General features: G+C 39.9%; 1 protein-coding gene across 1 annotated transcript in view; it reads right to left on the bottom strand.

Annotated features, from left to right (window-relative positions):
* TRIM14 (tripartite motif containing 14) overlaps nucleotides 1-26,753 on the bottom strand; it is a 139,631-nt gene that overhangs the window by 10,083 nt on the left and 102,795 nt on the right. Inside the window, exons 3-5 of the mRNA XM_077475381.1 lie at nucleotides 14,919-15,152; nucleotides 8,055-8,217; nucleotides 4,089-4,181 (exon numbers count right to left, since the gene is read on the bottom strand). Of these exons, the coding sequence (XP_077331507.1) occupies nucleotides 4,089-4,181; nucleotides 8,055-8,217; nucleotides 14,919-15,152 (490 nt within the window). The remainder of the gene's footprint in view (nucleotides 1-4,088; nucleotides 4,182-8,054; nucleotides 8,218-14,918; nucleotides 15,153-26,753) is intronic.

Below are 26,753 nucleotides of genomic sequence, written 5' to 3'. Positions count from 1 at the left end.
GTCTCAATTAATGTATTACATAATCTAATCAAAAAATAATAATTCAGTTTAAAGCAACTCTGTTGGAAAAATCAGAGTCCCGAAAGAGCAATAGAAGATACTATACACTCATCTTTCCTACTGCCCACATGGCTGAACACTAGTCTGATGCAGCGAAATTGCACAATTAAAGTGGTTGCAAAGGCAGAAGGTTTTTAATTTTAATGCATTCTATGCATTAAGACACAAAAGCCTTCTGTGTGTAGCAGCCCCATCTCTATCCAGCGATGTCCACGAGTGCCTCAGCTGTCTGGGACTCTCCCTCCTGATTGGCTCAATCAAACTCAGTTAGCCAATCAGGAGAGAGAGGGGGGGGGGCCAAACTGCAGCTCTGTGTCTGAATGGAAAACTGAGCTGCAGCTCGGCACGGTTGCCCCCATAGCAAGTTGTGGGGGCACTCAACAGGGGGGAGTGGCCAGAAGTTCTAGCCAGGGACCCGAGAAGAGGAGGATCAGGGCTGCTCTATGCAAAACCACTGCACGGTGCAGTTAAAGTGGAAGTAAACCCATGGATTTAAACAGTTAAAAAAAAAAGGCATGCCGGGAATGCTAACTGCACATTGGCTGTGCTCTCAGACAAACTATCAAACCATCCAATGGCTGGTGTCATAACGAATCACATGTGCAGCACCAAGATTAAACAGAGGCAAAGATGGCAGCTTCCTTGGCTGAAAACGATAGGGGAGTTTACTTCCACTTTAAGTAAAACATGTTTGTTATTTTAATATGAAAAAAAACAAGACTTTAAAATCACTTTAAGTCTCTTTGGAAACCAAGACTTCCAAAAGTGTTGCTCTGCTTGTCCCCTACTGAACTCAGTGGTTCCTCCCATTAAATCTCTATATTACTACTGGTCTTAGCAGTGATGTAGGGGTCAGAGGATGGAACCACACTGCAGGGGCCACAGTCATTAAAGATAAAACATAGGATTTGATAAAGAAACACACTGGGGTTTTTCAATTACTTTGAGAGTGAGTTGGGCTTCTGGTGTGTTGCTGTAGAGGCAGTGGAGGGTTTCCACCTGGTAACCTACTCTCAATATATGCATTGCTATATTTGTCAGCAGGTGCCAAACTTCTTATATAATAGCAACATTTAGAAAGCAGTAGCATAGTTGCCCAAAATTTTTGTCTGTAGGCAGGGTCTTATTATAATTGGGGGGGGGGGGGGGCATTTGTTTGTAGGTGTGACATAGCGGAGGGGGAAGAAAAATGCGCCACGGAAAGCATGCTGTGGCTAAAAAGGGGCGTGGTTTAAATGAAACATTGGGTGTGGCTTGAAGAGGGCATGGTTCGAAGGGGGAGTGGTTTGAGTCTGAGATGAACAAGGGTGGAGGGAGAAAGAGAGAGGGGGAGAGAGAGAGAAATAAATAAATAGGGAGAGAAGGAAGGAAGGAAAGAAAGAGGGACAGCAGGCCCAGATCCTACACCACAATAGCAATATGTGTGTTTCATAAAATGTAACAATCAGCAAATAAAGATACTCCAAACACCTGGTGTTAGTGATTCAATCGTCGCGGCACCATGGTTGGTATAGTATCAGGATGATTGAAGCGCATTATTACTATTATTACATTGTAATATAAATGAAATAGTTCAACTCACCATAATGCAGAATCAGTGGAAGCTCTGAGCGTTTCACTGATGCCATCAGGTGTCCCCAACAGAGTCCCTTCTTACATCAGGTGCCCCCAGTAAAGTCCCTCCTTACATCAGGTGCCCCCAGTAGAGTCCCTCTTTACATCATGTGCCCCCAGTAGAGTCCCTCCTTACATCATGTGCCCCCAGTAGAGTCCTTCTTTACATCAGGTGCCCCGAGTAAAGTCCCTCCTTACATCAGGTGCCCCAAGTAGAGTCCCTCCTTACATCAGGTGTCCCCAGTAGGTCCCGCCTTACATCAGGTGCCCCCAGTAAAGTCCCTCCTTACATCAGGTGCCCCCAGTAAAGTCCCTCCTTACATCAGGTGCCCTCTGCACCAGACCAGCTCTCGTGGAGGCCGAGCATGACTCATCAAGGGGAAAAAACAAGAGGCGGAGCCCGGGTGGCTGCCAATAGAAATGGAGCTGCTGCCCACCAGCTGCCCTGCGGCCTTTCCCACAACAGGTCACAGACTGGCAGCAGGCCACGGAGCGGGGGGTTGGCGGCAGCTCCATTTCTATTGGCAGATCTCTATTGGCAGGTCTCTCTGGACCCGGCGCTCATGGATACTCCCGTGTGCGTGATTCTAGGAGGACATAAATGTACGCCCTGCCAGAGTTATCGAGAAGAGCTATAGCCGTCTTCTTTCGGCTATGGCCCGGTAGTTAAATAATAAGTTCACTTCTTTTTTTTTCCCCCCTAAATTCCAGCTCCCCTATGTACCAATATAGCATTCATGTAATTTTTTTGCAAAAATATCAAAGCGTTCCATAAAATCTACAGACACGTACCTCACTGTCCTACAGTCGTGATTCCAAACGTATCTATTGCTTCTGTCTTAAGTCCTTACAGACTATAGGTCATGACACAGGAAGGAGTTGACCAGCTGCACATTTTTTAAATTAAATGCAATGAATCAGTGATCACCCTTCTCACTAAATACACAATATACAATCAGATTTCATAGTGTATGGCCATCTTTATACAAGTACATAGAAGGGAGTGGACGGAAACACTCAGCTGTCAAGCTCCGTTCACATCTCTGCATAATGGGAACTTGCATTCCCACATGCGTTTTTAGTTTTTTTTAGCGAGGTGGGAAGGTGTTTTGGAGAATTTTTACTTATCATACATAGGGCAGCCCATCCACCTGAATGTGCTGCCCTACATGTAGCAATCACCCCAAAGAAGCTTCAGAACTTTTTTTAAAGAGGAGGTTGTTGCATTTTTTACTGTGATTTTTAGTGCAGCACATTTCTGAAATGCAAGGAAATGCACAGATGTGAATGGAGCCTCATTGTTCTTGTTGTTATTGCACCAATTTCACTTTCAGGACCCATTCACAGCTAGCATAGTGGGAACGCTCATTTTGTGTCTCGTTTTTCCTGTGACACACATAGGGCATCTTGTTGATTTAAATGGGCCGTGCTATATGTGGCTTATGGGACATATTGGCATTTTGTGGGTTGCATGTTTTTTACTGTGCATTTGGGAGAATTTGCCACTCATTTTTTCACATGCCAAAATGTGTTTGCTTCTGTGTTTGGTGTGTTGTTAACAATTAATGGCACTGAAGGCGCAAATAGTAATTTTAGGTGTATAAAGGTGGCCATACACTATACAATCAGATTGTACAATCTCCTTTAGAGCTGCCATCAATCATGTAGTGCAAGGACCTGCCTAATTGGATAAAGAGTGATTGGCTATATAGGCGTTTCCTCCTGTTATATAAATTTGGTAAATCTAAAGGAGAACACGCATGTGGGTATGCGAGTTTCCGCTATGCAGAGATGTGAACGGGGCTTGACAGCTGAGTGTTTCTGTCCACTCCCTTCTATGTACTTGTATAAAGATGGCCATACACTATGCAATCTGATTGTGTATTTAGTGAGAAGGATGATCACTGATCGTTTGCATTTTATTTAAAAAACCTGCACCTGGGAGTGGGAGGTTGGGTGATGCAGGGTGTGTGCTAATGAGATCAGCTGGTCAACTCCTTCCTGTGTCAAAACCTACAGTCTGTAAGGACGTAAGACAGAAGAAATAGATACATTTGGAATCATGGATGGAGGACAGTAAGGCACGTGTCTGTAGATTTTATGGAAAACTTTGATATTTGTGCAAAAAAAGTACACGAATGCTATATTGGTACATAGGGGTGCCGGAATTTAGAAAAAAAAGTGAACTTAGCCTTTAATAGGGTGGTGCCACCTGTCAAACTCTGCAAGCCAAGTTAAAATTGTTGCAGAAGCAAAGCATTGCAGCTGCAGCATGTGTACTGTATATCACTACCTGGCTGGCTGTAGAATTTAGGTAGGCAATCCCATACTTTTCGCTGAGAAACAAGCATCCTATTATAGGAACAGTTTTACCTAATAAAAAATAAACCCTGCATAAGGTTAACAGAACTTACGTTTTAAGAACTGTGATCTGTCCACAAAGCACCCTGTTTTAATTAACGTTCCAGGTTTTTGTGTTGCTCTCTCTCTGAGGCCACTAAATGTATCTAAATAAAAAAAGATGCATTATTACATGTGATTACAATGGAACATTTAGCGATGGCTATACGTAACAACTCTTCCATATATGACATTACCATTAATGATGTAAAATATAACATTTCTCTTTTATGCAGATGACTTTTTACTTTATATCACATCACCTAGGCTTAGTATTCCTTCTATTTTAAAAGCATTTAATACTTTTGGCCTCCTAAGTAATTTCAAGGTCAACTTCAAAATCAGATATATTAAATATTTCACTATCAAGGGAAGAAGTTTTATTCTTAACATCTTCATATCCCTTTGATTGGCAAGCTGTTGCCCTGAAATATTTTGGAGTGAAGAATCCAATGGATCTTTCTCTCATTATGATTTAAATTTTCTTCCACTTTTATCACAAACCAAATCTGAACTCTTAACTTGGTCAAAAATCCCTTTATCCTGGTTTGGTCGTATTAATGCTATCAAAATGGATATTCTCCCAATATACTTGTATAAGTTCCAGATCTTACTAATAAATTACCAAAAATCTTTTTTTTTTAAATGAATAAATATTATAATATTTAATAATAATTTAATAAACGAAACATTACAATTTATATGGAAGACCACCAAACCTTGACTTAATTGGAAAATCGTTTGTTGTTCAAAAGCAGAGGCACAACTCTACTGGACCTTGAGCTCTATTATAAAGCAGCTATATTTTCTCATATCTTAGACAGGTTTGATCATCCTTAAAATAAACAATGGGTTCAAATTCAGAAATAGATTCCTCTCCGCTACATCCAAAAGCTGCTCTTTGGATTCCTCTTAAAGCGGTTTTGTACAGAAAATTGCAAGTTCATCTTATTCAAATGGCTTTGGAACATAGATGCAGTTATGACCATTGAAATAAAATAATATGCAGTATTTACCTTTTATTTTTAATGTTTATGCCGACTTCCGGGCTCTCCTCCCGTGGGAGTAGGCGTGTTTATCGGCTTCGCAATGGTCCCTGGGAACTTTTTTAGCTATTTCCCAGGAATCAGTGGGGGACACAGTCATGCCGAAATCTCGTGAGATTTCGGAAGGAGGACGCCGGTCACGTGACGAGGGCATGTCCGAAATTGCCATTTTGAAAGTGGGCAGGCAGCTCTATCTGCCATTACCACTATAGCACACGAGGCAAGAGGAAGGAAAACAAAGAGGACACTCAATGAGCATGTGTGAGATGGAGCGGTGGATGCTGGGAGCTCAGCGTCAGGAAGTAAATGCCTGTGGGCTTCAAACGCCCACAGTGAAAATGGAAACCGCCGGACTGCTTTTTTAAAAGTTTTCCTTAGCAATGAAATCGGCACGCCGGGGGTTAAAAAGACGCCGATCGTGACTGCAAAGACACCGTAGGAATCGTCCACCAGTGACACAGGTAAAAAAAAAAAAACGGCAGCGGAATCCCGCTTTAAAGACATCTGACTGCGCTCTTCTTGCCCTTGGCTTACTTACATAGCCCTAAAGTGCTGACACCATTTCCCTTATCTTTGCCACGCCCTCTCACTTCTCTACTAAACAATCCTTATTTTCACATTGGTCTTCACTCACATGCTATTCTAAGTTGGGATAAATCTTTTTGACCGCAAATTAGACATATGCTTATAGAAGATACATTTCTTTCATTTTCACAATTTCAAGTTATGCATTACCAGATGAAGTTCCTGGTTCCTTTAACTTCAATTACAGAGTTTTTATTACTTTCCAGTACCAAAAACTGCTATTCATCACTTACTTACAGAATTTGAGCAGTTTTTTAGACTCCACAGGTTTATCTTCCTATACAGCCAGCGGTGGAAGTTGGCAGCGCAATTCATGTTGAGAAATTGGACCAATTTTTTGTTAAAGCGGGAGTCCACCGGGACTCCGCGTTTTTTTTTTTTTTTAAAAGCCAGCAGCTACAAATACTGCAGCTGCTGACTTTTAAAATAGTGACACTTGCCTGTCCAGCGTGCCCGCGATGTCGGCACCCGAAGCCGATCTCTAGATCGTCTCTCGAGTGCTGCCGCCGCCATCTTGGGTATGGGAATCAGGAAATGGAGCCTTTCGGCTTCATTTCCCGGTTCCCTACTGCGCATGCGCGAGTCGCGCTGTGCAATAAGGACGGTCCCCGCTGCCTCTGGGATCTGTGTGTTTCCCAGCAGGCAGCGGGGCACTTGCGGAAAGGGGCGTAATCTACGCCCCTTTCCGCAGAGAGCTATACCGGAAGTGGGTGCAGATACCTGTACTGTACAGGTATCTGCACCCCCCTCCCCCCTGAAAGGTGCCAATTGTGGCGCCGGAGGGGGGGAGGGTTCCGATGAGTGGAAGGTCCACTTTAGGGTGGACCTCCGCTTTAATGCCCATAAATTTTCAATGGCTTGCAATACTTTAGAACGCAATTTTAAATTGCTTTCAAGATGGTATCGTACTCCAGTTAATATACATCGTATTTTTTCATCTCAGTCGGAACTGTGCAGGCATTGTCATGCTTCTATGGGTACCCTTCTTCATATTTGGTGGGCATACCCTCCTATCTATAAACTTTGGGAGTGTGTAATTTGTCTTTATAACTTAGTTATTCAGAAATTAACTCTTAATTCCCTAGAATTTACTCTTCTCTCTTTTTTACCTCAACGTTTATCTCAAGCTAAAAAATCTCTCCTTATCTCCGCAGTTATTGATACCTGAATATTGGAAATCTTCAATTATTCCCTCAATTCCATAGTGGACTGAGACGTTCAATGGAATTATGCGTATGGAGAAATTAGTAGCATAAAATAGCGATACTTATGAGTGAGAAGTTTAAAAGGATTTGGTTGACCTGGATACTTATACTTCAAAGCATCACTCTGTATAATATTTTCTCTTATTCAATTCGTGTGAGAACTCCTGCTTTTTGCTCCCCCTCTTACCTCCCCCTTCTTTCTTTTTTTTTTTTTGTACTATTATGTTTTAAGACTTTTGGAATGTACTTATTGTGTATTGGCTAGATTTCCTATTTTTGGCTGTTGGATCATTTCGAATCAAGATATATAGACGAAGGACTGTAAAATGTTCTGTTTTTCTTATTAAGTAAGGCGGATTGTACTTGTTTTTTCTTATTTATATGATTTTTTTCTAATTAATAAACATATATTTGCTTAAATAAATAAAAAAGATGAATATTTTTTATTTCATTTGTCTAATTTTAAAAAAAAAGCACACCTCTCATTCACAAATCATGTCTCTCTTTGATCAGTAGATCATTGACCAGCCTCTTAAAGCTTTTATCTTTCTCTGCCACCAATCATTTTATTCCTGAGCTTTATGTGAAAGACCACATCCCTGATATCCCTTTAGATGAGCATGATTAACAGCAATCAATCAGCAGTCCTGCACAGCTAAAATCTGCACCACCCAGTACATCTAAAGGGATTCAGGGGAGGTGTTCTTTCATTGAATGTTTTTGAAAAATATCACACTTTACATGAGCCTACCAATCCCTCTCACCAAACTCAAGCAAAAAGCAGCAGAGACACTAGTGATGATGTCACTGGGTCTCAAAAGATGTATTTATTGAAAAATAAAATGATTTGTTGGAAACAATTTAATTGCATGTTGATCAGGGAGAAGGGGGAAACAAGGAAATGTGTTATATGCACTAACTACACTTCAACTTTACAGTGCGGTTTATACAATTCTGAATAAAAAGGTCTTGCTGGCTTGCATAGTGTAAAGAAGTAATCCCCATTCTTCTGCCAGATTTTGTCATTCATATGCAAAAGATTACACTGTTTATAGCAGATTACAGTCCACAAAAAATGTCATCAAAGCAATGTGGAAATGTTTAACATCTTGCAAATACTTACATACCTACCTACCATGCTTACCTTTTTGAAGACGGGTTGTAAGAGGCTCCTTGAATATAGATTTGAAAGTTTCTGTGAAGGAGCCATAGTAATTTTCCAGATGTTCAAATGTAACTGGGACTGGATGCCATTGTTCAGCTGGAGCCATGGAAGTCCTAATCTCCCTCTCTGATGCTGTATAATCCTGTTTAAAAACACAAGTACCATGTCATCTACTTCACTAAACCAATAAAAGAGTAAGTAATATACCAGAACAGGATGAATTACATACCAGATAAACTAACGCACCTCTGGATAGTGATATACTAGAACAGAATGAGCTACTACACAATTCTATCTACAATTAAGGGAGAAGTTGCTAGAACAATGGGACCTTTCAGAGAAAACAAAGTAAAATTCAGCTACCATTAAAATATTTCTGTCAGGCTGGCAGATTTCATATATTTTTGGAGTCATCCATGCTATGCCTAATATTACAGGTCAAATGCAATATACTGTATCACTTGCGATTGGAATTTATCTATCAAAGTTGAACTTGAGATAAGTACGACATGTGTGACATGCGTATTCTCACTTGAATCTTGGCATGCTTTGTGTATTTCTTTTGAATTTGTGTAGTGATTCAGCGTGAAAAGTTTCCTCCATGCAGGAGTTTCATATAATAAAGAACGGTCACTGCTGTAACTGGCCTTGCCTCAACCCCTTCCTGTCGTTTTCTGCAGCTAGCCTGTAGGGGGAGTAGCTGCTGTGTCCTTTTCACAGCTCTGTTGTCTGCACAGGATATTTTCAGTAAAATAATGATGTCACTACTAATTTTATATGGTGATAGCTGGCTTTCCAAAGGCAGTTAGTGCACACAAAGTTGTTTTATAGTATTTTTGGTTATTAAGGAATATATTTAAAAATAGAGTTTTGCCACAACTACCACTTTAAACCTGTACCTACAAGTAAACTTACAATAAAGCTTACTTGTAAAATGTGAGCTGTGTGCAATGCGCTCTGATTGTGCCATCAATGCAGAGTGCTGTGCCACGATCGTGACTCCCATGCACACGTGCAGGAGTGACGCCATTGTGGCCCGGCCAATCAAACGGATGAAGAGCATGAACCCAGAAGGAAGACCGGCCTAAGATGGAAGCACCCGAGGTGGCAGTGCACCGCTGGAGGGCTCTTTTTACAAGGTAAGTCTGTCATAATGTGCTAGTATCACATTATGGCAAAAAATCTGCAAGGTTCCCAACTCTTTTTTTTTTGTCTAGAGTTTACTACCACTTGTGTTTTGTTTTTTTTTCACACACGGAATGCTTCCTACACTCATGATAAATGTAGGAAGCATTTAGTTCCTTCTCACAGCCAATCCATGTGAGAGGGAAAGATACATGTGTGATTGCTGTGATTGGTTACAGCAATCAGATGGTACAAGGCCAATTTCATTGGCCCTGTACCCTGCTATGTAATCTGCTGTGTCCAAGGGACACACTGATCACAGAGCGCACTGCTGCCCGCTCTAGGGACCACACATGAGTGGCCAATGCAGGAGGCCATATACAAATACACTCTTCCGCATCAACACTACTCCTGTCTGCCCATTTATCTACATGGGCTGGACAGGAAGTAGTTAAAGCATATTTAAACCCTAAATTCTTAATTAAAATAATATTTGTTAAAAAATAATACTGATATTGAGTGTTTTGTTAGATCTGTTCAGTGACTGCAAAAATAATATCAGTTGGTCTTGTCAGAAATTTAGAGCTGTCCTGTTTTTTGTACACAGGTCCTGCGTTATCTCAAAAAGAGTAATTAGCCCTCCTAGCTCTTATCTTGGGACTAGGATTAATTAGCCTTTCTGTTGTATAGAAAAGACTAGGGGTAGGGTTTAAATAGTTTAGCAGAGGACAACAAAGCAAGGCTGATACCACTTACTCCACAAACATTTTGTGTGTTGTCAGCCCACAACAACAGCCACTCACCTACAGTGTGGACCAACAATTGGGTCTATGTACAGAACAGTCAAAGAATTTCTAGAAGGCCGGAGTGAGCCAGAGAGCAACTACCAAAGGTGGGGTTGAGTCTCAAGACAGAAAATCCCCCACAAAGTCAAGCAACACCTGTGAAGGAGTCTAAGAGACCATCCCATCTTACAATCCAGCCAAAGTCCAGGTACCTGACAGCGCTGCCTAGCAGGAGCCAGAAGATATCCCTGGAAGGCAGGTTGTATCCGTGTACCTTGTCAAGCCCACCTGGAAAGAGCCAGTGTATGAAGGCAACTCGCCTTCAGGTGAGCCAGAGAGGAGTGGCAGTGGTAGGGCCATAGACTTGGGTCACCCCTGTTGCAGGCAGAATTCAGGCCTATAGATGCTGACTGGGAAGAATGGTCATTGCATAGCAACTCAGAAGTAGAATGGGAGTGGGGAGACTCTCAGGAAGATGTGGAGGCTTCCAGAGGTGTCAGATGTGCCAGAGTCTGCTAAGAGGGTCGAAGGATCCCTGCAAACCCCTGTTTGTATCTGGCAGTGGTTATAGAACAAACCATCTAAGACCCAGACCAGAATATCTGAGTGCGGGCAGTGGGTAGTGAGGTTACCCCATGCCTGTGTCCTTCCTGGGAAAGGCAAGCCATGGGAACATTTCAGCAGGGGAGTTAGGTGAAAGATGGAGATTGAGTGCTGAGGAGAGGCTGTCAGTGGCCCTTGAGGAAACCCCCTGCCGGGGAGGGGCGATACCTTGGGCTGGAGGCCCAGGATAGCTAGCCTAGAAAGATCTCACCACAGGAGGCAGTTGGAGGAGAACCTTCAGGAGAGGCAGTGGGACAGAGCAAAAGACAGTGAGTAGAGGTCAGTACTGAGCAGGGACAACACAAGGGAAGAGACTGTCAGCTGTAACAGTGCTCTCTGAAGACAGCAGTGGGCTTAGTCTTTATCCTTGCCCTGGGGAATCTCCATGAAAGTGTGCCAGTTGGGCAGGACTGGGAAAGAAAGTCAGTCAGGAGGACTGGGAGGAAGATCAGCAAAGAGTGGCTGGTGGCAGCCAGGTGGGCTAGCAATTTCTGCAAGCAAGTGGAGTTTGGATCAGTGGCCACAAGGGAAGAAGGAGGAATGTCATGCTGTTTGTTCACTGCACGACTTTCTCAAGGGACTAAGAGTTCCAGCCTGTGCTGAGCTAACGCAAAACTGTTAGTTCCCCCAAAGTTTGCATAGGAGGAAGGAAAAGTGGACTTTTTGTAAATAGGATATTTTTCAAGTTGGGCATCCCATCATTTCCTACCCCATCCAAGTTATTAACCCATAATAAAATAGTTTAAAAAACACACCAAGGACTGGTTTCTGGGTTGGAATGCATGAAGGAAATGCTGTGTGACTAGCTGTGCAGCAGTGGGGATCCAGGACACTAGTGACTCTTACAGGGGCAGTGCTATATTTAAAATACATTTTGCCTTGACATACACATTGAAAAGCAGTACCAGCAAAGTGTGGAGCATGTTCCATATTTACTTTAAGGAGACCCTGTCACTAACTTAAAAGGACAGGTAGAAGTAGAAAAAAATTCAAGTATTTAAAATGCTTACTTTGCAGCATTTCTCCATTCTGTAAAAACGTTTTTTTCCTTTGCCATGTGCCTTTGAACCCCTCCCCTCACCTTCCTACATAACTTTTTATGTAATTGCCATGGGAGAAGTGAAGATGAATACTAAAAAGTGTGTCACTTGAGTGACAGCGCAAAGTCACATTCAAGATGTCGGCATCCATTAGCAGTCTTAGATCTTTTAGATGTCTGCATAAAGGAGGCTTTGAAAGGTAAAAAACATGAATAATATACAATAAAAACATATCATCTTATGGGAATATTGTTGTTGAAATTAATGGTCTTTCAGCAAGGTCTCTTTAAATGTGTGCATTGAACATTCCTTTTTGTGTGTAACATTTGGGAGAAAACAACCATGTGATGAAATTAAATGCCAGCCCCTTAAGGAGGAATAAAGCCCTTCAATTGGTAAAGCACATTTGTGACATGTCATCACGCCATATGGTGGAGTCATGAGGGCAACCCATCTATGGCTCTTAAAGGTATATAACATATGGACAGCATATTGGTAAATAACTAAGGTTTAATGTCAACCGGGCAACATTAGAACAAGGGATACCTTTTAAATATTCTTGTTGAGCTTTGAAGAATAATTTACTTGAGCTGAAAAATCTGGCTTTAATTAAGAAAATATTCTACTGGTTGTGTAAGAGTGTACTAAACAATTACTCATTTCTTTTTGGATTGTTTTCGAGATATGCTATTAGGAGGAAATGCACCACACTAATTAGTGTTCACAAAAAGGATTGGGATGTGGTTGGTATTATATATTTTATTTCTGTTTTGTTCACAAAATACATGTTGGGTATATGCAGCACTGAGGTGATCCAAAGTATGATGTTTCCTGGGATACATGGTACAGCAGAAGAGAAATTACAGGCAGATGTCCACTGAGGGGTAATTAACTAATACTCGAATTTAACTCTATGAAATATTATAAAAACAATTTTCAATTTTACGTTTGGTGTCTGAATAAATCGCTGCCGTCATTTAAATATTTTTTGCAGGTAGACCAGTTTTAATGAACATGGCAGGTTGTCAGTGGCATCAGATACGTTTCTACTCAAGTTTTTCATAAATCAGCCCTTCAACGATAAAACCTAATTAGTTGCAATGAGCAACAGTTTTATATTGGCTCTAATTTTCTCATTCACAGCAGACAGTTATTTACTTTCACACTATGTGAATATTAGCAAAAGTGTGCCCATTTGTTGAATGGGTTGAAATACCACATTACAAAAAAAATAAATAAAAAAAAGAAGAGTTTAGTGGTCTGGGGGATGTAACACATAGCATACTGAGTGCAGCAGTTTAGGGTATGTACTGTCCTATATGAGTACAGATTGCAGTGGGTCAGATCAGTGTTTCTCAACTCCAGTCCTCAAGGCACCCCAAAAGGTCATGTTTTCAGAATTTCCCTGATTTCCTGATTTTCAAATCACCTGTGCAAAATAATTGACAGCCTGAAAACATGACCTGTTCGGGCGACTTGAGGACTGGAGTTGAGAAACACTGGATCAGAGTAAGTGATATACAGATATATAGAATACAGTGGGCCAGACTATTCATTGTAAGGTGTAATATATAGTGCACAATTTGCCCCTGTATAATAGATACAGAACAGTGAAAAGAATGCCTCTGTATGAAGTTTGTAATTTATCACATAATGTGCAGAGTGCAGTGGCCCAGTTTATTGTGTTCAGTATGGTGAACACAATGCAGCAGTCCAGAGTATGTAATGTGCAGAAAAGTGTGTAGAATGAAGCAGTCTAGAGCAGTGTTTCCCAACCTTTTTTCAGTTAAGGCACCCTTTAAAATTCTGTACAATCTTAAGGCACCCTATTCAAAAATGTAAAGAACTAAACTAATAGTTTTACATAATGCAGCAACATTTGCACAAGTAGGACCCCCAAAGTTAGAGGTGATTTCCTCCAAGTACATCTTTGCACAATGGTACTGATTAATATTTCAGTGTTTCTCTTCTCCTTTGTTTTCTCTCCCTCACTCAGCTAATGTGGCTGAGAGAGAGGGGCTGAGGAAGGGCAAACAAGAATACTGTACAGGGGCCCAACGTCCTTTTTTATCAACAGATGATGTCATTGGTTGTTAGGCCGCTTGCGTCTAAAAGGTTGTAATGGTGCACAATGAGAACCTGTGGTTTTATGTAACTTATAGGTGGGCTTAAAAAATATGCTGGCACGTATACAGTTTTTGGGCAATTTTTAGGCAATTTGCCAAGAAACCACTGAAAAAAACCCTGAAGACACCCTGGTTGAAAAAGGCTGGTCTAGAGTAATTCAATTAAAGCACAGCAGTCTGGAGTATGTAACTTGGGAACCTAAGGTGGATACACACAGCTGGTGTAGCTACTATATGACACATTATGATTCACCCTGTGTGCGCACTTTTGGATTCCTTGTGAGGCGCCTGTGGCCACTCAGGCAGATGTGTGTATTCTCCTACTGGGAATGTTTTTACATTTTTGTTTCATGGTGTGTCACCAAAATCTAGTTCATCTACAGCCTTAAAGAGGAAGTAAACCCTGATGAGTTTACTTCCTCTTTCATTCCCTGCAAAGGCAAAACATAATGGACTACTATGCATCGCACATGCGCACGGGAGCCGACACGCGCGGCATCTTCATCGTTGACGGTGCCGCGCTCAGTGCGCCGCTGTCTACGGTGCATGCGCCGTAGACAGCGGTGCCTGTCTTTCAGCAAATATCTCCTAAACCGTGTAGGTTTAGGAGATATTTCTTGGACCTACAGGTAAGCCTTAATCTAGGCTTACCTGTAGGTCAAAGTGGTTTGTAAGGGTTTACAACCACTTTAAATGAAGAATTTATTTTAAACCTGAAGGGATATGGGAACATGGGGAGATCAAATAGTTGGTGACAAGATGAGACAATGGGGGCAATTTAGGAAAAGTGGTGCACACAGAATCTGGTGCAGCTGTGCATACTAACCAGTCAGCTTCTAGCTTTTTCAATCAAGCTTATTTTAAAATATATATTAACAATACAATTTGTATTGGTTTTATATAAAAAGAAATTTTGTCTATGTGGTCAAGAATGCCTAAAAAGTCCTATACTTTGTAATTCTTTGCCGTGTATGAGGATCATGGAGGTGCCTACAAACAAACATTCCCTAATTTATCTGTAAACAGCTGTAAAAAATGTTCTCTAATTTCCCTTTACTGCAGTGTGTGCTATATTTGCTGTCTGTATTAGTTCAATGAATAAGTCTTGATAAAATAACATGAACGTAAATTTTGCTACGCAATAACCAAATGCTACCAGCTTACCTCAATGAGCTTTATGGTATCAGGCTGCTGATGAATACTTCTGACTTTGGTTGATATTTTGTCAATGACCTTTATCTGGTCTTGGCATGTCTCTATTTGACCATCATAGGCCCACAGAACCATTTTGGCCTTGTCATCAATATATTTTTTTGTAAATGCTTCTTCTTCTTCAAGCAGAAGACGCAGTTCTGTAAATTTCGAGGTGATAGAATCCTTGCTTGCCAGAGTGTGGGCCTATTGGTAAAGGTAGGAGTACCAGTGAATAGTGAGGGATTAAGATAAAATGCATCATAATAATAATTATTACAATAATATATTCACAGCAAAGGTCATAAGATATCTGTTATAGCTAATAATTTCAATATTCCAGTCTCAGGTTTTGTTGGTTGGTCTCAAGTTGGTCTCAGATTGCACAACAAGGGGTCACAAAAAATAACTTAGAATAATTTAGATTCTTTCAAGTATATTTATTTAATACATATTTAATTTAATTTGCAGTTGCTGCTAGTGAACACTAAACTATGGTAAGACACATAATAAATACTGATAAACCATTGGTTTTATTAACTGCAATCTTGGATCCCTCCCTTTCTACAGATCACTCCCATGTGATTTATTTTTTTACAATTACATGATGCCTAAACTGTATGTAAAACGGAACAAAGAACTTCTCTCATTTGGTCTGTTAAATATACCATTAAAAGTATTTTGGTATAGCTGTTCAATAAGTGCAAACAATACCTACTGATCTTGTAAAAGATTCTCAGCTGCCCTGCGAAATTTCAACACTTCCTGTGTTATCTCAAGGAGTCTGATGGGCCCTCCATTGTCTTAGCTTGTGTTTGACCACTTTTGCCCCGGAAGATTTTACCCCTTTCCTGACCAGAGGACTTTTTACAATTTGGCACAAGAGCTTTCTTGTGGTGGTATTTGATAACCTCTGCTGTTTTTATTTTTTGCGCTATAAGCAAAAAACAACAAATTTTGAAAACCATTTTTTAAATTTTTGCTATAATAAATATCCCCAAAAATGTTAAAAAAAAAACACATTTCTTATCAGTTTAGGCCAATATATATTCTTCTAAATATTCTTGCTAAAAAAAAAAAAATCACAATAATAAATATAGTGATTGGTTTGCGCAAAAGTTATTGCGTCTGCAAACCATGGGAAAGATTTATGGCATTTTTATGTCTTTATTACTATAATTTTTTTTACTAGTAATGGCGGCGATCTGCGATTTTTATTGGGATTGCAACATTGCGGCGGACAGATCGGACACCTTTGACACATTTTTGGGACCATTGACATTTATACAGCAATCAGTGCTATAAAAATGCACTGATTATTGTGTATATGTCACTGGTAAGGAAGGGGTTAACACTAGGGGCGATCAAGGGGTTAAATGTGTTCCCTCAGTGTGTTCTAACTGAGTAAGAGAGGAGACATATCTTTGTTCCTTTTTACTAGGAACAAAAAACATGTTTCCTCTTGCCTGACAGCACAGGGATTTGTGTGTTTACACACACAAATTCCCATGCTGTCGCTTGTGCATGCAATCGCGAGTGGCCAGGGGCTATCGTGCCCACCAGCCATGCATATCGGGTCCCCGCCATGCAGAAGGTGCACGCATGTGCCTCCGGTGGCGCGTGCGTGCCCTCTGGCCGCTCATAAAGGGCCAACGTACCCATACGTGATTTTGCGCACCCGTGCCACTTTCCCAACGTATATCAGCATGAGCTGGTTGGCAAGTGGTTAACATTTATCTTCATGTTAAAAATCTGCATTTTTTGCTGGAAATTACTTTAACCACTTCAGCCTTGGAAGATTTGGCTGCTAAATGACCGGGCCATTTTTTGCAATTTGGCGCTGTGTCGCTTTAACTGACAATTGCAAAGTCCTGCGACACTGTACCAAAAAAAAATTGATGTACTTTTTTCACACAAATAGACCTTACTTTTGGTGGTATTTGATCACCTCTGCGGTTTTTATTTTTTGTGCTATAAACAAAGGAAGAGCAACAATTTTGGAAAAAAAACACAATATATTTTACTTTTTGCTATAATACATATCCCACATTTTTTATCAAAAAAACTATTTTTTTTCCTCAGTTTAGGCCGATATGTATTCTTCTATATATTTTTGGTAAAAAAAAAATTGCAATAAGCGTATATTGATTGGTTTGCGCAAAAGCTATAGCGGATAGGGGATATATTTATGGCATTTTTTTTTTTTTTTACTAGTAATGGTGGCGATCTGCGATTTTTATCAGGACTGCGACATTATGGCAGACACATCGGACACTTTTGACACATTTTTAAAACCATTGACAATTATACAGCAACCAGTGCTATCAAAATGCAGAATTTCAGGAAAAGATATACTAAAATGATTTATTCAATATAAAAGATTGTGTTGCATTGAGTAAATAGATACAAAACATGTCAAGCCTTAATTTTGTGCACACCCATAAAATCGCAATAAATATGGTACCCAAAATAGTCTGTTGTCCAAAATTGGTCATAGGTGTGTCAGAAACCACAAATTAGACTGTGACAGAAGTACAGTTAAATCTCACTTGTTTAATAATAATGACAAAAGGTAAACAGAGTAAACGTAGTCAAAACATAGCCAGAGTTCAGGAACTGGAACAGATAGTCAGACAAGCCAAAATGTCAGGGAGTCAGAGATGAGCGTAGTAGAACAGCATGCAGGATCTGGAGCCAGAAGGAATGTCAGCCAAGCAAGTCTTTAACAGAAACACAGGAGAGTGTCTCTAAAGATGTGATCATCAACAGGCGAGTCACTGTGGAGAGATGGGGCTGGAAATTAGCGACAGCTGAGCGGCCAGCTCAGAAACGGAAGGGCTAAGTCCAGCTCTGACATTACCCCCTCTTCAATGACCCCTCCACCTCGGAGGACCACCAGGCTTGAGGGGAAAGCATCTATGAAAATCACGGAGGAGGACAGGGACATGTACGTCCGAGGATGAGACCCAAGAGCATTCCTCCAGACCGTAACCTTTCCAATGCACCAGGTACTGTATGTGCCAACGTAGCCTACGGGAGTCAACAATGGACTGTACTTCATACTCCTCATGGCTCTCCACCTGTAAAGTGTGAGGACGTGGCACCGAGGTGGTAAAGCACTTGCAGACCAAAGGTTTTAATAAGGAGACAAGAAATACATTTTAGATACGCATATTATAAGGAAGGTCTGATGCGTAAGCCACTAAATTAATCCTGCAAAGAATACAGTAAGGCCCAATAACCCGAGGTGTGAACTTCAGAGAGGGAACACAAAGTCAGAGTTTGCGAGATGACAGCGAGACCCTGTCCCCAACCTGGTAGGAAGGCGCAGGCAGGCGTCTGGGGTCAGCATGGAGTCTGTACCTATCATTAGCATGTCGCAAAGCCTCCTGGACAAGTGGAACAAAGACCACAGAGATGCTCCTCTAACGCAGGAATACTCTGTGGAACAAATGAGTCAGCCAACATGGAAGGTTGGAAACCACAGTTTGCCATAAACGGGGACAATCGGGAAGCAGAATTCAAGGCACTATTGTAAGAGGTCTGACCAGTTGTTATGTTGGTCAGAAAAAATATAGCAACATAGGAATTGCTCCAAGGACCGATTGGCTCGTTCTGCTGCCCTATTAGACTGCGGGTGATACACAGAGGAGTAAGCAAGCTGAATTCCCAACTGTGCACAAAAGGTTAGCCTATTTATTAAGCTCTTGTAATGTATATGATAGAGGTGAGTTACAGGTTTTTAAATAATTAGGGTGATTCATCCAAGACTGCCATTTTTTTTTATAACTAGTCATATGAAATTTTTTATAAGCTAACATTAGTTCAAATTGTGCTTGTATATTCAGTCTGATAAATGCATTAGATATGTTCGGAACATTAGGAGAATTCCATAAATTAGATATTGATAGTCTATCTGCTATAAGTATGTGGGCTACTATTGTTCTAAGCATTTGTGGGTAACAATCTAAATTTAATCCTAGGAGGGCCATATCTGGAGAGAGATCAATTAATATTCCAGTGAAATCCGCTAAGAATTTAGAAATAGTGTTCCAAAAACGTTGTCAATTTTTGCAGTTCCACAGGGTATGGAGTAGATTCCATATATGTTCATTACATCTCTAGCATAAAGGGGAAGAAGAGGGGTACATTTCTGATAATCTATAAGGAGTCAAATATCATCTGTTTAGTATTTTTTGGGAATTAACCCAATGTTCAATACAGGATGAAGCTTTTCTAGATGTTAGTAATGCCTTCCGCCATTGTTCTGTAAAAACCTGTGATAAGTAATTTTCCTATTTAATCATATGAGGATTTTTGTACCCCATAGGATAATCAAAGAGGAGTTCATAAAATAGCGAAATTCCTCTTCTCTTCTGATCCCTATGGTTAGTTAAAAATCCCCATATGTAGGAATTGGTCTTTTATTTCTATTGGGTTGAAGTTATTTAATCGGGAACATCTCTCTATTTTACCCAGTACCATTGCTCTGTAACTTGGGGGCAAATCATTATACATATAATAACCTTGAATATTCCATTCATGTGTCTTAATGCGTATTTTACAATATTCCAATATTTTCACCAGTAAATGTAATGACGTTTGTTTTTCCACACTTTTAGTATTGGACAGGATATGTTTCCATGCCATCAAGGCGGCTTTAATGCTGAGTAGGTTGGGAATAGTAATTTTCTTAAAAAAATGAAAAGCCATAGATAACGCGTACATAATGTGTCCTAAAGTAAATTCTTTTTCAATGTTTACCCATAATTTATCCTCCGAAGAGGTCAACCAATATTTAATTTGGCCCATTAAGGCTGCATAGTAATCATTTTTTTATATCTGGTAGGCCCATTCCACCTACTGCTTTGGAGGATGTCAGTAAAGAAAAAGCCACTCTGGGTTTTTTTCCCATTCTATATATATTTTTTTTAGTTTTGTGTTAATTTGCATTTGGTAGGGATTAAAATAGGGAGGGTACGGAAATAATACAGAATTTTGGGTAGTGTTAACATTTTAAACGCTGCTATTTTTCCTACCCACGAGAGTTGTGTTTTTTGAAATTTTTGTAGATCTTTGTGTATTATAACCACTAGTGCGGGAAAATTGGCACCATAAATTTTGGAGGAGGGGTAGGCATGGTGAATTATTTTCGTTATTTTATTCTTGTTTTGTCTTTGGCGTAATTGATTTGCTAAAAATTTACTGGCGTTATTATTCTAAAAATAATGCAATTTCATTCTTATAAGATATTTGTCATGTTCTGTTATTAAAGTACATCTTAGCTCCATTCTAAGGTTGTTTAGTTGTTGAGATAATTTGAAATCATTGGGATTTTTTTGTGTACTTCTTCTAGGTTAGAAATGTCCTGCAGTAGTTTATTTACTGTTATTTGTTTTTGTTTTTTTTTCTCTAGCAGCTACTTGAATCATTATTCCCCTTATAAAAGCTTTATGGGTACACCATACTCTGTATTGTTCAGGGAATCATTAGTATTAAATGCAAAAAATTCTGATAGATTTCTTTTTATCACAAATAGATTTTCTTTTTGAGATAGAATGAAGGTAATATTTCTCCATAGAGTATTGATGGTACAATTGGGTCCTGTTTGTATTTCTATCGTGATAGGAGTGTGATCGGACCATGTTATATTATGTATTTTAGCATTCATTATCTTCTGTAGCAAGTATCTATCTGTGATAAAATAGTCCATTCTTGAATAGGATTTATGTATATTTGAGAATTTTTTTTTATCTCGTTCTGTGGAATGAAGACATCTCCATGGATCATATATATCTTCATCATGGAACAATTTATTTAATCCAGGTCTAGTAGATTCTTCCTTTTTAGAGATGTCCATGAATGGGTCCTTAGGAGCGTTGAAATCCCAACACAGAATAAATTGGCCTTTTTTTTATTGATCTTACTAATGAAATAGTCTTCCATATTAACCCTTGTGGATGTTTATTAGGTGCATAGAGATGTATGATTGTATAGGTTGTATTATCAATATTCGCCACTACGATAATATATCTTCCCTGAGTATCTGTTAAGATATAGTAGTTGAAAAGCGAGAGTATCTTTTATTGCTATGACCACACCCTTTTTCTTTTTTTTATTGTTAGAAAAAAAATATGTGTAAATTTCTGTGAAAAATTAGGTGCATTCCACTGAAAAATGTGATTCTTGTATGCACAATACATCACTTTTTCATTTTATCGCATATTTCCATAGAGCTCTCCTTTTGTATGGGCTATTAAGGCCCTTGGTATTAAGTGACATAAGTTTAATACCCATAACAGAGGTGGCAATTGATGCTAGTTAACCACTTCCCGACCAGCGCACGACGATGTACGTCGACAGAATGGCACGGGCAGGCATATTGGCGTACAGGTACGTCCAATATTCAATGCCGCCCTGCCATCGGGAGCACGCCGCCGGCGGCGCACTTCCGCGCTGGTCGGGACCCCCGTGAGTCCGGTCGCGGGACCCGCGGACTCGATCGCCGCGGGCATCCCCGGGATCGTCTCACGGAGCGGCCGAATGGAGGAAATGCCGAGTAAACAGCATTTCTCCATTCTGCCTAGCAACTAGTGACGCTGATCTCTGCTCCATGTGATTGGAGCAGAGATCAGTGTTCACTAAATGAAAGCCCAACCCCCCCACAGTTAGTAACACACCCCTAGGAACACTTAACCCCTACACTGCCACCCACTGGTTAACCTCTTCACTGCCAGTGTCATTTACACAGGAATCACTGCATTTATATAGCAGTGATTACTGTATAAATGACAATGGTCCCAAAAATGTGTCAAAAATGTCCGCTGGGTCCCCCACAATGTCGCAGTCACAATAAAAATCGCTGATTGCCGCCATTATTAGTAAAAAAAAAATAATAAAAAATTATTAATAAAAATGCTATACAACTATCCCTATTTTGTAAACGCTATAACTTTTGTGCAAACCAATCAATAATCCCTTACTGCGATTTTTTTTACCAAAAATATGTAGAAGAATACGTATCGGCCTAAACTGAGGGAAAAAAATGTTTTTTTATATATTTTTGGGGGATATTTAGTATAACAAAAAGTAAAAAATAATGCGTTTTTTTCAAAATTGTCACTCTATTTTTGTTTATGGCGCAAAAAATAAAAACCGCAGGGGTGATCAAATACCACCAAAAGAAAGCTCTATTTGTGGGAAAAAAGGACGTCAATTTTGTTTGGAAGCCACGTCGCACGACCGCGCAATTGTCAGTTAAAGCGACGCAGTGCCAAATCGCAAAAAGTGGTCTGGTCTTTGACCAGCAAATTGGTCCGGTCTGAAAGTGGTTAAGAATAACTTTTCATTAGTTGAAGAAAACATTACCTCATCAATGTTGTTGTTGTTATTACCATCAGTAAACAGTAGAATTCAATATTGAACCTTGTAATTTACAAAAGAAAAAATAAACATACAAATAAACATTATAGACAACATTAAATAAGAAAATAGGAGTTGGTATGCAACTCCTGTGTACAATGAAGTTGTACTAGTTATCCAAGGATAGGGGGAGAAACAAAACTACCCTGACTTAGGCTTCCCTGTAATTAGAGTTCCTGGATTATACATGAGGATTGACTCTGATCCTTATCATAGTCCAGTTAAAGGGATCCCTGGAAATGGAGGATGATGGTCTTCCTTGTTTAGTTTGCCAATGTTGAGGTATTTTACCAGATAAGGGTTTTTCTCACATATTATCCTCCCCATTTGGAAGCAGTCCCCATAGGTGTAGGGTCTTCAGACCTTCTTCCATAGTATGGATAGAGTGTGAGGTACCGTCGCATTTGATTCGTATTTTTGTGGAGAATCCCCATATATACTGTATTTCGTGGTTCCGGAGTACTTTAGTTATTGAATTCAGATTCTTGCAAGCTAAAATCATTGCTTGGGATAGATCAGCGTATAAAACTATTCCTGCATAGGGATCGGGGAGAGGTGAGTTTTGCCGTACATATAGCATCAACTGATCTTTCACTTGAAAGAAGTGTATTTTGGTAATTAAATCTCTGGGTAATCTTTCTGGTAGATATGAGGGTTTAGCCAATCTGTGTGCACGATCTATTGCTAATTCCTGTTGTGGGACATCAGGTAAAAGCCCGGTTATCATTTCTTTCAAGAATTTCTTCAGATCTGGATTTTTCAAATTTTCTGGAATGCACCAGAATTTAATGTTGTTCCTTCTAGCCCGATCTTCCAGGTCTGTGACTTTCAATTTGAGATTTTTTAAGTCCTCTTCTACATCAAAAAGAGCCTCAACCAGATCATTGTGTGCATCAATGAATTCACACAATTTATTCTCCACATACTTCACTCTGTCACCAATTTCCACTATGTCTTTTTTAGACTGCTGCATGAAGTTAATCATGTCTTGCTGCAGAGCTCCCCTTAAAGACATTACAATTTCTTTAATGGTGGAGTCTGAAACAGGTTGCCCTGTGGTGGGGATAGCATTAAATTTAGCATCATAAGGATTTTCACATAGCGCAATGCCATAATCATGAGAAGTTTCACTCAGATTTCCTTCAGAAGTATCAATTTTTCTTTTCTGTTTAGGAGGGCAGATAATATCATTGTGGGAATCTTCATTGTCACTGCAATGCAGCTGTTTGTTCAATCTCAATCTCTTCAGCTTGAACATCTGCCCTGCTAGCGCCGTGCATCTTCCCTCAGAGCCGGTCATAACATCATACTTCTAGGATCCATTCTTCATCTATCTCTTGATTAATAAGACAGCTAAACAGTCTTATTATCTTATCTTTTTTGTCATTTATCTTTTTTTTGTCATTTATAGGAGATACTTTAATTGTCTTAACAAGTTCTTCATATAACATACTGTAACAACTGCTTTACTCCAGATCCAAGATAAATGGCTAAATGGACAAAATGGATACATTTTCAATATCCATGTTTTTTTCCCCCATTATTTGTCCCCCCTGCTAGTGCTTAAATATTCTAGTTACTTATATACTTATGGAAACTTTCTACCAGTAGGCTTTGTTGTTCTTTCAGGAATGTTTCTTTAAGAAATTCTTTAAAGAAATTATAACCGAAATGATAAATCTCGTCCACAGTCTCTGGTAATCTTGTGCAGTGTGTCTGCAGTCTCTGGTAATCTTGTGCAGTATGTCCGCAGTCTCTGGTAATCTTGTGCAGTATGTCCGCAGTCTCTGGTAATCTCATGCAGTATGTCTGCAGTCTCTGATAATCTCATGCAGTATATCCTCAGTCTCTGGTAATCTCATGCAGTATGTCTGCACTCTCTGGCCCTCTCCTGTAGTATGTGTATTAATGTGCTTTACTTGCTCAATGACTTTTCAATTAAAGACAAGGTTTGCCTTTGCAATTTTGTTTGTTGATGCACTTTAATGAATATAATACAAAAAAAAAATTATTTGAATTGTAAATCAAGTTTTTTATAAAAAACATTGCAGTTTTTTTTGGGGGGAAAATCGCCCAGCCCTAATTGAAACATTATCATCCACCTTAACTGATGCCTTCAACTCTATACTCTCAGGTCAGTCATTTAGACAGGAAACATTAACAGCAATTAGTTGTATGCTTCTCAAACCAAACTCAGATGATAGCATATGTTCGAACTATCATCCTATCTCTTTACTTACTAAATGTAAATATTATAATATTAGCCCAAATCCTTGCTACCAGACTTAATACATTCATTGGTAAAATTATACATAAAGACCAAGCAGGACTTATACCTATCTGACAAGCAAGTGATAATATTAGACATGCCACCCTTCTATCACATGCTGCAAAATTACACCACATCCCAGCCTGTTTCCTTTCATTAGATTCAGCCCCCATTTCTTACAATGGATCTCAGCACTTTACTGCAAACCTTACAAATCTGAAACATTCAACATAAAAAGGGGCACATGTCAAGGATGCCCTCTCTTACCTTTATTATTTGCTTTGCTTATTGAGCCTTTAACACAAAGAATAAGAATGGAACCTTCTATAACAGGCATAGAAATGGGAGGTTGTCACCACAAGATATGTTTATTTGCGGATGACATCCTTCTATTTTTATCTTCACCTCAAATTTCAGCTCCTAACCTTATCAGTATACTAAAAAACTATTCGATCATCTCAGGCCTTATGGTTAATACTCAAAAATCGACAGCATTGAACACCTCATTAACCACTGCAGAAAAATGTATTGTACAAGAATCATGACCCTTTAAATGGGCTACACATAGCATTCCTTATCTGGGTATCCAGCTCACTGTCAGACACTTGAATTTATTTTCCGACAACTATCCTTCTTTAAAAAAATTAACTACAAACTTGCTTTTAAAATGGTCATCTATACCGACTTTATGGGTTGGGAAAATAAATATAATAAAGATGGCCATGCTAAATTCCTGTACCTTTTCAGAGTTCTTCCAATACACATCCCAGCCTATTTCCTTAGAATAATACAACAAACATTTATAAAATTTACTTGGGGGAAACTCAAACCACGAATACTTAGAGAAACCTTATTGCTTCCCAAAATCCATGGTGGCCTAGGATTTCCAAACTGAAAGTGGTCAGCCTTCGCGTCGCTAAGGCCGCGTACACACGGGCGGACTGTTCGCCCAACCTTGTCCGCTGAACAGTGTTTGGGCGGACAGTCCGCTCGTGTGTGGGGCTTCAGCGGACAGTTTCAGCGGACAGTTGGACGAACAAGGTCTTACGGAAATTCCGAAAAACTGTCCGCTGAAACAAGGTTTCAGCGGACTGTTCGCTCGTGTGTAGGCTTGTTCGGCCAACTAAGTCTCGCGCATGCTCAGAAAGGATTTCCACGTCGGAAGGTTGCATTGCAGTGTATTGGACGTCGAAATTTTCGATCCGTCGTGCGTGCCGAAACGTCATCGCGCACGGTTTCAGCAAACTGTTCGTCCGTCGTGTGTGGCCATGTCCGTCCATGCTAAGTTTGAGCGGACTGTTCGCTCAAACTGTTGGACGGACAAAGTTGGGCGAACAGTCCGCGCGTGTGTACGCGGCCTTAGTGGTAATGAGTGACTAGAGTGGAACAAAATCCAAAATCAAAATTAATGAAACACAGATGCTGTGAAAAAGAGCCTGAGTGATATAAAGTGCAAATGCTAACTAAAAAATGCAGCAGGACAAAATAGTGAACACAAACTATCAAATAATGGATATAGAGGGGTGGGTCCTGCGCAAATCGTGCCACTCAAATAAATACACAAATTCAAACTAATATAAATATGTGCATACATATAATGCCGTGAAAAAAATATATAGTTCATAAAACAGCACGGGTAAAAATATAAAAAATGGAGAAGGGATCAATGATAGAATACTGATAGAATGTCCGCTACTCAATTTACTTGGGGGAAACTCAAACCACGAATACTTAGAGAAACCTTATTGCTTCCCAAAATCCATGGTGGCCTAGGATTTCCAAACATTTCATTATATTATAAAGCCGCTCAACTAGCACAAGCCATAAAATATCACTCCAAAACTGAAATTACCCTCTGGGTTACCATTGAAGCAATAGATTGTGACCCTCTCTCCATTCACAATATTTTAAAATTAGGTCCCATAGATCGTAAAACTTTAAAAAAAAACAATCACTAAATGCAGTGGCGTAGCGTGGTGGGTGCAGGGGGTGCCGTGGGCCCGGGTGCGACATTTAGGGGGGAGCCAATATGGGCTGCCTCCTCCTAATTTTAACTTCCTGTGTCTCCCATGCTCCGGCCACCATGTTCAGTGTCCGGCTGGCGCCCTATGAATGGG

This window comes from Lithobates pipiens, unplaced genomic scaffold (genome assembly GCF_037356315.1).
Source record: "Lithobates pipiens isolate NorthernLeopardFrog02 unplaced genomic scaffold, aLitPip1_a1.2 Scaffold_13, whole genome shotgun sequence".
NCBI lineage: Eukaryota > Metazoa > Chordata > Amphibia > Anura > Ranidae > Lithobates > Lithobates pipiens.
This window is presented reverse-complemented; position numbering and strand designations above follow the sequence as displayed.